Genomic DNA, 12,946 nt, shown 5'->3' on the forward strand with positions numbered 1-12,946 from the left:
CAACTCACCAGAAAATGAAGAACAGGAACAAAAACATTAAGTAGGCAAAAAATAGAGGTGCCTGAATTTCTGCATCCTCCTTACCTTTGTCTCCTTCATTGGAGATCTTTCTCAGATCAATGAAATGGGTTCCAATAGCCACATCGTTGACCTTGTCAGAATCACGGATCTGGACCTTGATCCTTTTGCAGAGAGGGGGAAACATCTCTGCAAAAACTATCTGTTCATTCCAAACAGGTTCATAGCTGCTCTTCTGAACAGACGTTTTCCCCTGGGCGATGGATATAAGATTGAAAGAATTTAGGAACTTGATGGGTTAAGGTGTCCATATTCTTAACCTTCTCCTACTGCTGCTCTTTCAAGATTGGTATGAAGAGATTATGATGTCTCTGAACAAGAAGGCTCTATATGATTATCATTGCTATTCCTTGGGCAAATGAAACAGATTTCCACATGTAGATACCCTTGTATTCTGCTAATAGCTTAGAGGCAAATTATTTCACATATTCAAATGCTGACAAAATTTATATCTGCTTTCCACAATGGTGTCATTGTTTCAGGTCAATTCGCATAATACCCCAGCCAGCATGATCTCTGTTAAATATATCTGGAGAGCATCAGGTTGGGAAAGGCTGCTCTAAGGTCCTCGGTGTCAAGGTTCTGACGGATGCCCTAACTAAATCATGAGCCTTGAGCCAAGCTTCAAAAAAAAAATCCAGCCATTTATTAGGAGCTTCATGTTGGCACGTACCCAAGTGAAGCCAGCTCTGACCCCAAGTAATTTATGGCCCCAATCGATGACCCTGTTTCCCCTCTCTCCCCCAGGGTGTGTCGTCAATCACATTCGCTAAAGGGGCAATTTTGTGTGTTATAGAGACCACTCCCCTCCCACTACTGTAAGTAACCCTGGGATACAGCCTTGAGAGAGATAAATCTGGAATGTGTATCTGTCTTTTGCTGCCGTGCCGTTTCATCAGTTTCCCATGCCCCTTTCCTATGGCAACTCAAGAGCAGGCCAGGGATGCTTTGGGAGTTGACACTCGGACTGAATGAAACTCCTGACTAATTATCAGTTACATTCTGGTTCTTACTAAAAATGCCAGTTCCTATGCTAGGATAACATAAACGTATTTATTTATTTACTTATTTATCTATCAAATTTATCTATTTTTATTTATTTATCAAATTTATACAAAATAAACATGAATGGATGTCAGACCTGATCCATCAAGATCTCACTGGATATCACACACCTTCTGTCCTGCAAAAAACACCTGGACGTAAGGATCCACCAGGTCTTTGTTTTCCCCAATGAGGGCTTTCTTCACGTTGGCCATGATGCTAGTGTTCATGCGTGGAAGGCCCTCTGCCCGATAAATCTTAATGTAGAAGCGAGCCCATTGCCTTTCTGAAGGAACTCCATCTGGAAGCAGTAGGTTCCTGCAAAAACCAGTAAACCAGGGATGAATGAAGACTACTAATTTAATAAAAGATGATGGCAATAAATCAGTAGGGGATGATTTTGAGGAGAGACAAGGTGAACATTTTTCCTTAAGTTCTCAAATAGCAAACAGATACAATATAATAGCAGAGTTGGAAGGGACCTTGGAGGTCTTCTAGTCCAACCTCCTGCCTAGGCAGGAAACCCTATACCATTTCAGACAGATGGGTATCCAACATCTTCTTAAAGACTTGCAGTGTTGGGGAATTCACAACTTCTGGAGGCAAGCTGTTCCATTGATTAATTGTTCTGTCAGGAAATTTCTCCTCAGTTCTAAGTTGCTTCTCTCCTTGATTAGTTTCCACCCATTGCTTCTTGTTCTACCCTCAGGTGCTTTAGAGAATAGCTTGACTCCCTCTTCTTTCTGGCAACCCCTGAGATATTGGAACAGAGCTATCATGTCTCCCCTAGTCCTTCTTTTCATTAAACTAGACATACCCAGTTCCTGCAACCGTTCTTCATATGTTTTAGCCTCCAGTCTCTTAATCATCTTTGTTGCTCTTCTCTGCACTCTTTCTAGAGTCTCCACATCTTTTTTACATTGTGGCGACCAAAACTGAATGCAGTATTCCAAGTGTGGCCCTACCAAGACATTATAACACTTCATGTGATCTTGATTCTACCCCTCTGTTTATGTAGCCTAGATGCAGGACCAATCCAAAGTTGCCCTGGAAGAATTTATGGCTATTTGATAACATGGAGGTGAAACCAACCCTGCCCAGCATCTCCTACTTCTCACCCTTCAATATCATCCTCATCTGTCTCATTAGCTTTGTGTGGTGTCTTTATATTATCTCCTTTGCCCACCACTGCAATGTCAACCTTTACGTAGCCTTTTAGCCCAGCTGTGATGTCCTCTGGGTCAGACATGATGGCCCACTTGTGGTAGAACTGATGCTCTGCAAGGAAAGGAGAAGAAAGAACCATGAATGAGTTAGAGCTCTCTTGACAAGACTAACGCCCCATGTCTGAATGGAACTACAGAGGACAGCATCATTTGCAGAATAACAATTTTTTAAAAAAATCTAGTTTTATATTCCATCATATGAATGTGATTTCCTCCAAAACTATTGACTAGTTCAATGTAGTCTATTGTGTTTGGATGAATAAACTAGAATAAACATTTAACAGGTGGAAAGCAATGCTTCTGAGAGTCCCATGGCCATGATGGAAGAGAAGGGAGGCCACGAGAATTGCACTTTTGCTGTGGTCACATAGCCAGATGGGGCATTGATGAAAGGCTACATTAGCAGCAGATGGATCTAGTAATACTGTCAGCAGACACTGGGATGTTTAATATCTCCTGGGAGTACCGGCCTGGGCAACTGCATAGAAATGAGTTCTTGACATGAAGTGCCTCCCAAGCAAAATTTCCAAGACCAGAAAAAGCAAGAGGATTTCTCTTACACAACTCTTTCTATATATATTGCATTACACACCTGGCTGGGTGTAGACAGTTCCAACGTCCATTTTGAAAGAACCCACCAAGGTTCCGCTGCGCAGGATGTTCTTGGAGTGAATCACCTGCAGGTTCACAAAACAGAGGTAATCTCAGGCACAGAGGACCACAGGATTGCCCAAAAACCTGCCTTGGAGTTAGAAACCACCTCCTGTGGAATGTTCTCCACAGGGAGATTTCTCTACCTCCACCCCCAGGCCCCCATCAGTGTAAAGTAAAGACCTTTCTTATTTTTCTGAGTATTTCTTCAATGGAATAAATAACACCTTCAGCCATTCTCCCAGGAGTGTCTACAGACTATCTGTGCCCCCAAAAAAGTCAAGATGGCAGCCACAACCATACAACTGAAGCCCGGCTTCTTCTGATAGTTGAACATTAATGTAAATTGAAAGGCAATACCAATAAAAGGCAATGGCAAACTATATTGTATTGATGCCCACAAAGTGGGATGAATAGCAATAGCATTTAGACTCATATACTGCTCCATAGTGCTTTACAGCATTTTCTGAGTGGTTTACAGTCAGCATATTGCCCCCAAGAATCCGAGTCCTCATTTTTACTGACTTGGGAAAGATGAAAAGCTGGGTCAACCGAGGATTGAATTCCTGGCAGTCGGCAGAGTTAGCCTGCAATACTGCTGTCGGGCCTGGAAGCCATCTTTTGCATTGGGCCTTCAGACCTGCCACATTTAATGCTGTGGGAAATTGTGAGGGGGGATTATATGGAGTGGGATAGATATAGTCAAAATAACATTCCTTTCTCAGAAAGTCAAGGACGTCTCGCCCTGCACCTGAAGTGGTGTGACTGGGAGGCATCTCCAGTTGGGACGGTGCCTGGTTGGACCATGTAATAGACATGAGGATGCTGGGCAGGGACTTGAACTTTCATTTGGGTGGGGGAAACCTGGAAACATTCAGATTCGGGTTTTCCCAGGTGCGTCAATATGACATCTCTAATAAAATGGAACTTTGAGGAACCTCAAGCCTCAGAGTCTTCTTTCATTGGGGGTGTTACTTAGAACCCTGACAATTGCATTCTCACCACTGCACTTCCAGGGCTCAATATGAAGTCATTAGGTTACAACCTCAGTTCAAAGGAGAGGTACCTTCCCCATTATTTATCCATATCTACTCTAGCTGCATCTCTGGATGCCATCTTTCAAAGTAGGAATACTTTCAGTCATGCTTCAGAAACTATTCCAACTTGAGAGGTAAACATTGCTCACCGATAATTTGATGATTTTATCAAACATGACATCCGGGGGAACATGAAAGTCAAAGACAAAATACTGAAATAGAAAAAGAAAGAGAGAGAGAGAGTTAAAAGGGTCACCAAGATCCTTGGTAGTAAAAAGATCAGTAATAAAGAATCAAATGAAAATAATAAGTCATTTTGTTCTCTCCAGATATATTTCATTGTTTAAAAAATATATGACCATTGGATATTTAGTTTGGCATTTACGCAGACTAGAAGCAGTGGTAGAACAAATCTAAGGATGCTAATTTGAGACAGACATAAATATTCCCTGTTAAGGCAGCCTCAGAGTTTTTCTCACAAAATGTCAGTGATGATTCTCAGTCCTCCAGGTCATAGTTGCCTCAAAGATGGTTTTTCAAAAGGCAACTGGACTGTTTTTCTCCTTTTTCAACAGAACCTGTAAGGTAAGCTCCCCGTTGGGAGAGTGAGTGCGTTCAGAGAAGCATTGTGAGAGTTGTGTTGGAGAACACACAAACCAGCATACAGAGACACTGCAGTTTAAATAGGCTTTTACTTTCGTGGAAATAGAGGTATCAGGGTCCATCAAATAGTCCAAGTCATACACGGTTAAGACAGTCAGTCATCAACGTCTTTCAGTTTCGGCACTTCTAACAGCCAGCTTCCAAATACTCAGATCAGATCAGCATCTGTGATTCTGGCTCCATCTTATGGCCGCTTGAGGAAACAGCAACCAATCACATTTACAGCATGATTTAAAGAAACAGGTACAGCATTGTTATATGATTTATATATTGCCAACCCAACTGTTAGATTATATTCCTAACAGAACCTATCCTTCCATCCCCCACCATCCAGTCTCAATAGTTAGTACCTATCCTTCCATCCCCCGCCATCAGAACTGATGAAGCCTTTTGGAGAGGCGAAATGTTTACTACTTTTTCCTCAAAAAACAAAAAACAACAACAATCCAATTGCCTTTTGAAAAACCGCCTTTGAGGCTGGGGAAAAAATGATACGGCTAAATAAATGTTTGTGGTACTTCTAAGCAATGAAAAAGCATGTTCATGTAATCATAACCCGAGAATCAAAATTAAAGGAAGACAATTTTGGTTAATGGAATTGTAATACTTTATTTTGTGAATTGTAACCCCTAAAATTATTATTATACTACAAATCCAAGCATTTCTCAACCAGTGGGTCCGTTCAAAATTTTGTAAGCATGTCATGGGCATAAATGATTGGTTTAAGGGAATATAATAACTCACCAGAGGGAAAACTAATGAGTTTCTCTCAAATTTGCTATCTCAACATTTTCTCTAGGCAGATGAGCATATTTCCAAATGGTTGCAGTCCAATCCCCCTCCGTCCTCCCCATATTTTTATTCTCTAAGAATGCTTAGAGAGAGGTGCCTTTGGCTTTAAAAAGTAGGAGTGGGGGGGGGGAAGCTTCTGACAATCGTGTGGCTCATCAAAATCTTTTGAAGCTTTTTTTTTACTACTGGTTCGCAGAACCAGTGGCAATCGTCCCTACCAGTTTAGCCAAACTGGGCCAAACTGGGAGGATTTCACTCCTGCCTAGTGCCATATAGTTCTTACATTTTGAACCGAAAATTGCTAATGTAAGTACAAAGGTAGCATCCCTGAGGGGTGGATGAAGACAAAAATCCAGCACTGGCCTAATCTGCCACTTGTAATAAGTAGGAAGAGCAGAAGCTTTTGCATTGCTCAAATGATGTACACATTTAGCTATTATCATACCCAGTGACCCTGATCTCCCTTTCCACCAATCAGCTTGTTGACCTAAAGTCATAAACAGACTTATATCTGGATTTCCCCCCCCAAGTACTGACTAAGATGCTTCAGTTCACTTCTTTCCAGTATTTTGTGGTCTTGGTGTTTAGTATTACCACTGCCTATAAAGATAGGCAACCTTTCAGCCCTCCTTCAAAAATCAGTTTCCAAGCCTCACTGATTGCTAAGAGGAACCTCTTTTTCTGTATTTGTTGGGTTTTTCCCAGGGGCGAGCTGCTACGCATTTGCCCAAGTTCAGGAGAACCTGTAGCTAATGTTATGGCTGGTTTGGAGAACCTCCAAATCCCACGCCTGGCTGGCCCGGCCCACCACGCCCCATTCCTGCCACCCCACTATGTCCCTGCCAGGAGTCTCCACGTGGCCCATTTTGGATGTGAGGTAAGTGCAGAGGCTTGGGGAAGGGGCAAAAAACGGGCCTTCTGGAAGACCTCCAGAGCCTGGGGGCAGTTTTTGCCCTTCCAGTGGCTCAAGGAAAGCCTTCGGAACCTGGGGAAGGTGAAACCCCCCTCACCCCCGGCCCTCATGCAGGAGGCTGACTAGGCCCTGTCCACCACGGCCCCGCCCACCCAGCCACTGAGCAGAGAACCCATTGCTGAAATTTTTGAAGCCCATCCTCTAACTTAAATATCCATGAAGAAGGAAATGACAGGTCAGTTGTTACAGGTAGTGAGCTAACCTCATTATAGTAGGGACAATTAGTTGATTCCTTCATGGAGGTGTATTTCTTCTCATCTCCCACCTCCACACACACTACAGGATCCATGTTGAGCCCCACCAGCTGCCGTGCTTCAATTACTGTGATGCTGACCTGGGGAGAAAAGAAAAAGAAACATATTGTTAGATTCATTCCCAAGGATCCATCATCTTCCTTCTAATTTCTCTCTACTCATTTTTTTCCTAAAAGGAGTTCCTAAAACCAGAAAGGCCTGTCAATCTGCAGCATCTTGAAAGCTTTCAGAGGTTGTAGGTGCTTCACCACTGGAGGTTTTTAAGAAAAGACTGGACACCCATCGGTCTGAAATGGTAAAGGGTCTCCTGCTTGAGCAGGAGTTGGACTAGAAGACCTCTAAAGTCCCTTTCAGCTCTATTCTGTTATTAAAGGTTATCTAGCAGCAGAATGGGGAATATAGCTGCTTCACATAATATAATAAGAGCCGTGGAAGCACAGTGGTTAGAGTACTGCAAGCTACTTCTGCTGATCACTGGCTGCCTGCAGTTTGACAGTTTGAATCTTACCAGCTCAAGGTTGACTCAGCCTTCCATCCTTCCAAGGTAAGAAAAATGAGGACCAAGATTGTTGGGGGCAATATGCTGACTCTGTAAACTTTTGTAAAACACTATGAAGCAGTATATATGCTATTGCCATATACTATGTTAACCTAAATACTAAATACTATTTATTACACCCTCATACTATGTTAATTTGTGGTGACAAGTTTATGATTCAGAATATTCTTATAGAATAGAATAGAGTTGGAAGGGACCTTGAAGATCTTCTAGTCCAACCCCCTGCTTAGGCAGGAATACCCCTTCAGACAAATGGATATCCAACATCTTCTTAAAATCATCCAGTGTTGGAGCATTCACAACCTCTGAAGGCAAGTTGTTTCATTGATTAATTGTTCTAATTGTCAGGAAATTTCTCATTAGTTCTAAGTTGCTTCTCTCCTTGATTAGTTTCCACCCATTGCTTCATGTCCTGTCCTCAGGTGCTTTGGAGAATAGCTTGACTCCCTCTTCTTTGGGGCAGCCTCTGAGATATCGGAACGCTGCTATCATGTCATCCCTAGTCCTTCTTTTCATTAAACTAGATGTACCCAGTTACTGCAACCGTTCTTCATATGTTTTAGTCTCCAGTCCCCTAATCTTCTTTGTTGCTCTTCTCTGCTCTCTTTCTAGAATCTCCATATCTTTTTTACATTATGGCAACCAGAACTGGATGCAGTATTCCAAGTGTGGCCTTACCAAGGCATTATAAAGTGGTATTAACACTTCACGTGATGTTGATTCTATACCTTGTGTGAACCAAAGCTATTGCATTGATTCAATCAAGCACAGATCTACTAAGCATGGCTTAAGCATGCTTCTGAGTTGTACTAATTGCACTACTATCACTTTCCCCCACCTGATGTGCCTTCAACAATTCCTTCTTTGGGACATGGAAGATGCCATGAAACGTACCAATTTGTAAAAGATAGCAATAAGGATGAATAGATTATTCATGCTGATGTTTAATTGAAGAAGGATTGTGGTAGTGGAGATTTTGGACTCCCATATTACTCCCATAACCCAAATGAGAGACTGGAACCATCTTACCTGGTAGTCCATTGGTCTTCCTGCACTGGGCTCCATTTTAATATCTGGCTTGGATCTTTAAAAGACCATGATAATAGTGAAAGATAATAATAACAATGACATAATAAATAACAATATAATATTTAGCCCTTTGTGTATATTTGATACAATGTGTGGTTGGCTTCATTGTGGGTTAGCACAGCATATAAATCTATCTATCCGTGACATGCAAATGGTGGCTTATAGTTTAGCCTTATGAATAAACCAGGCAAAACTCCTAACACCATACAGAAGGACTAATAAATTTGACGAGACCCTTTGAACTTTAGCAAAAGGTTATAAAATGTAGTTATTCGTTAATAAAGGCGGAATAGAAATAAATAAAATGTTTTGATAGGTTAATATTTTGCCTCTAATGTTAAGTGCCACATTTCTCATTTTTTTCTCATACCCTTTTTACATTCTGACGTGTAGTTCTGATCTCCACTTTCTGAGTTGTCTTGTACTCACCTCTTATTAGACACATTGGTGGTCACAGCTGTGACAGATGCCAGGGAGATGGTATCTGGATCCAGGCCACCTCCGAGCCGTATTGCTTTACGGTCCAGATCTTCTGTTTCCAAGATAGCTGGTTGATCTGCCCAGGAAAGACAAGTCATAGTTAAAACATTTGATTGGCTACCACAAAACTTTAACAATGAGCATCCTTTCAAGAAGGGTGAGAGAAACCTGAGAAAGTATGGTGAGCTGTGATCCAGTCATGATATAATCTAGGATGAGCATTCTCCAAACTTCCAGGTAGATGAATCTCAACTCTCAGAATGCACAAGCTAGCAAGACAACAGGTGAAAATTCATGTTTCTAGAGCCGTGATGGCGAACCTATGGCAAGCATGCCTAAAGCGGCATATGAAGCCATGTTGCCTTGCACGCGCAGCCTTGCCTGTTTGTCTTCCAGGTTTCTGGCATGCATGTGAATGCGATGATCAGCTGTCCTTTACGCTTGCAGCAGTGCTGAAAACTGGTGTGTGCATGCGCGCCGTCCAGCTGATTGTTGGGTGCACCTGTGCACCAGAACCCAGAAGTTTGGCTTTTCCAGAACTTGATCTCTTTGCACACACGACATTTCCAAAAAGTGGCCTGTGCTTGCGCGCTGGCCATCTGATCATCAGACGCGCATGGATGCTAGAACCCGGAAGTTCAGCTTTCCATAGTGTGGCACCGATGAGCGTGGGCTCAATGTTTCTGTACAACCATCACTGTTCTAGAGGATTCAAAGTTAGGGTGAATTGATCTAGATTGCTTTGTTTAAAAGCTATTTGCACCGTATTCTCCGAGAAGTGTAGAGGCAGCATGATATGCAATCATGAATGACAGTTTTGATACATACATGGAATAGTCAAAAGGTACATGCGTCTCGGCCAGGCAACTGACCTTCTCAGTAAAAATCCAATTCTACCGAACACTCTTTGCTGGAAGAACAAATGGTCTCTATCCTATTGGTATTCTTTGAACTAACCAAAGCAGTGTTTTGACTCTTAGGACAGGTTAAAATATTGAGCACCTATAAAGTTTTTGATTGTTTACTGGGGAGTTTGATAATCAAATGTTGCATTTTTTTTCTTGTTTATATAGGACTCCATTGTCCCCTATCCAAAGTCCCTTTTGGTTGGAACAGGCTGCATACATGTTGTAAATCAATCAATCAACCAACCAACCAACCAATCAATTTGTAAATAAGTAAATATGGGAAATAGGCTTTCCTAAAATGAAATGAGCAAAGAGTTATTTGAATCCAAAGGAGTACCCATCTCTTGCACCTAGTCTGAAACTGCAAATTTGCAGTCTCAGGGTATAACAAGATTGTAGTAGTCCACTGGTTTGATTGGTAAGCACATGCACACCTTGCTTTCGATGATGGTCATCTTTTGAGGGACGTGTTTTGCCCAACTTCATGGCTGAAAAGACTCCTCTTCCAGCTCTGTAAGCAAAGTAATACATCATGAACACCATTATGTCATCTCAGAACATAAGGCAAAAAGGGAGATCCCTTCTCCGAGAAGCATTTGAGAGAGAAACGAAGAGAAAGACAAATAAAGGAAATAGTGAGGGAAAGGAAACAAGAGAAAAATATGAGTAAATGCATTACTCTTTCTTAGAACTTGTTGTAGTTTGGAATAAACGCCTGAAAAGTTGTCTCAAGAAAATATAAACATATTTGATTCTGATTGAGAAGTTTTCATCCAACCAATTTTACAAGACACACAACAGCTGTTTTCCAAGGATGAAATATATTTATTGGAACTAGTAGGTATTTCATGCATATGCTATGTCCATACCCAGAGCTTCAAATGGATTGCCATTATTCATATTGTATTCGCATGAATTTCCCTGCCCTTTAGCCCTTGTGGAATCCTTGGTGTTCTCTGAATTAGTTTTTTGTGTGCAGATGTTACACAAATAGGTAATATCTTCCATGATAGTGAGTGTGGGGTTTGTTCTCTGTTTATATACAGTAATTTGCCCTGTCTGCGTTGGTGGGGGTGTAGTTTTCTCCGTGACCCATCAAAACCGTGCTCAACTAAATCGCGCCCGATTAAACCGCATCGCTGACGTCATCAACAGGGCGACAACAGCCAGCGCGGAGAAAGAAGGGCGCTTTAAATAGCGCTTTGAAAGCAAGCCGATTCAACTTAAGGTAAGGGTTAGGTTTAGGGTTAGGTTTAGGGTTAGGTTAAGGGTTAGGGTTAGGTTTAGGTTTAGGGTTAGGTTAAGGGTTAGGGTTAGGTTTAGGGTTAGGGTTAGGGTTAGGTTAAGGGTTAGGATTAGGTTTAGGGTTAGGTTAAGGGTTAGGGTTAGGGTTAGGTTTAGGGTTAGGTTAAGGGTTAGGATTAGGTTTAGGGTTAGGTTAAGGGTTAGGTTTAGGGTTAGGTTTAGGGTTAGGTTAAGGGTTAGGTTTAGGGTTAGGTTTAGGATTAGGTTTAGGGGGGTTAGGTTTAGGTTTAGGGGTTAATTTTAGGTTTAGGGTTTACAGTGTGCTTCTGTCTCCGTGCTGTTGTTGCCCTGTTGATGACATCAGTGACGCGGTTTAGTCGGGCGCGGTTTAGTCGAGCGCAGTTTTGTGGGTGAACCAGTTTTCTCCTTGTTAGTTAACTACATAAACAAGAAGCAAACCCTATTTAAAATGGCATTGATGGTGTTTCCTAAATGTCTACAAACAAAACAACCAAGTTCCAAGAGCACCAAGGACTTAAGTTCAGTCTTAAGTTATTTATATTATCTTCTACTGGACCTTTAGACATTATTTTCCAGTTCCGCATCATCTGCATCTTGACCTCTTGAAATATATAGGGATCCACAAAAGCTATAAAGCTATCACCCATTATCCTCCCTCTAACCATAGTCCAAAGGTGGGAAGAAGCTGGGATTCAAACTTATTTGAGGATGAATTAAGGCTAGAGCTACTTGATTTATTCTTTAAACTCTTCCAACTCCAAAAATGCAAAAAAAAAAAAAGAGTAGACTTTTTTAGCCTTATTAATTAATTAACAGGGCTAATGCTTTTGGAAAACAGACAAACTAATTAGGAAAGCTGTGCAATTGGCTGGAAAGAGAGGAGGGAGGGAGGGAGGGAGGCAGTATTATTTTAAATCAAGTTTCTTCAGTCTGCTGCCTTCTATGTTGGCCATAGCATACATAATGCATGGCAATTTTGCTGAGAAAGAAAGTGGACATGAACAACAGTTTTAAATTACAAGGATGTAGATTTTGGTTGCACAATTGGGAAAAAAAATCTTAACCGAATGGATTCAACAGTGGAACAGACTGCTTTGGAAAGAAATATACTCCCCTTCTCTAGAGTGTTCAGACAGAAGCTGAATCTGTTGAGGATGCTATAATAGTAGACTATGGCATTATGTAACGGATTTGACTAATTGATTTCCTAGGCTCTTCCTTTCCTTACTTGTAGGATTCTATGAAAAGAAACGCCTGTTTATACCAAGGATTGGCAGGCTACACGTGCTTGTAACCAGGGGTGGGCTTCCAAAATTTTAGCAAGGGATTCTCTGTCTGGTTGCTGGCTGGGTCTGACCATGGTGGGTGTGGCCTAGTCAGTCTCCTGCATCACCGGGGAGGGGGATGTTTTTGCCTTCCCTGGACTCCGGGGGCATTGGACGAGCCTCCGGGAGGGTGGAAATGGCCTCCCCAGCTCTGGAAAACCTAGTAAACCTGATGGGCCTTTCATAAGGAAATGTGCCATCTGGAATTAAACCAAAGGTTTCGTAGGATAAAAAATGACATCAAGTACTGTATGTCTTCTAAAACTTAACATAAGGGATAACCAGGAAGAAATGAACTGGTTTTCAGGGATCCTATTACTGTAGTATATTTAGCAATTTTCAAGATCTTTCCTAAGGCAGCCAGCTGGTGCACAATGAAACGCTAGCCAATTAATTAATTAATTAATTATTGACATTCCTTTGAAACATGAGAACACGGAAGGGGACCATCTGCCTGAATGCAATGGAAGTGATGGGTGGGGGACATTGCTGGGTGAGCAGCAAAGAAATGGAAGGATGGGAAGATACAAGGGGATTCCAGAGGCAAAGCAATTGGTGGAAGGCAGATTGTCACCTGAGTCAGGTAGATTGAATCTCAGGT

General features: G+C 41.8%; 1 protein-coding gene across 5 annotated transcripts in view; it reads right to left on the reverse strand.

The window, feature by feature from the left end:
* The window catches only part of OTOF (otoferlin), a 182,055-nt gene that overhangs the window by 61,010 nt on the left and 108,099 nt on the right, over positions 1 to 12,946 (reverse strand). For all 5 annotated transcript variants that reach the window (XM_087717423.1, XM_087717420.1, XM_087717421.1 and 2 more), the window contains exons 6-14: positions 10,189 to 10,265; positions 8,796 to 8,922; positions 8,307 to 8,361; positions 6,667 to 6,798; positions 4,186 to 4,248; positions 2,941 to 3,025; positions 2,241 to 2,400; positions 1,254 to 1,440; positions 85 to 271 (exon numbers count right to left, since the gene is read on the reverse strand). In XM_087717423.1, the coding sequence (XP_087573549.1) occupies positions 85 to 271; positions 1,254 to 1,440; positions 2,241 to 2,400; positions 2,941 to 3,025; positions 4,186 to 4,248; positions 6,667 to 6,798; positions 8,307 to 8,361; positions 8,796 to 8,922; positions 10,189 to 10,265 (1,073 nt within the window). The remainder of the gene's footprint in view (positions 1 to 84; positions 272 to 1,253; positions 1,441 to 2,240; positions 2,401 to 2,940; positions 3,026 to 4,185; positions 4,249 to 6,666; positions 6,799 to 8,306; positions 8,362 to 8,795; positions 8,923 to 10,188; positions 10,266 to 12,946) is intronic.

The sequence above is a fragment of the Thamnophis sirtalis genome, unplaced genomic scaffold (assembly GCF_051295495.1).
Source record: "Thamnophis sirtalis isolate CommonGarterSnake01/CBP01778 unplaced genomic scaffold, rThaSir2_p1.2 scaffold_6, whole genome shotgun sequence".
NCBI lineage: Eukaryota > Metazoa > Chordata > Lepidosauria > Squamata > Natricidae > Thamnophis > Thamnophis sirtalis.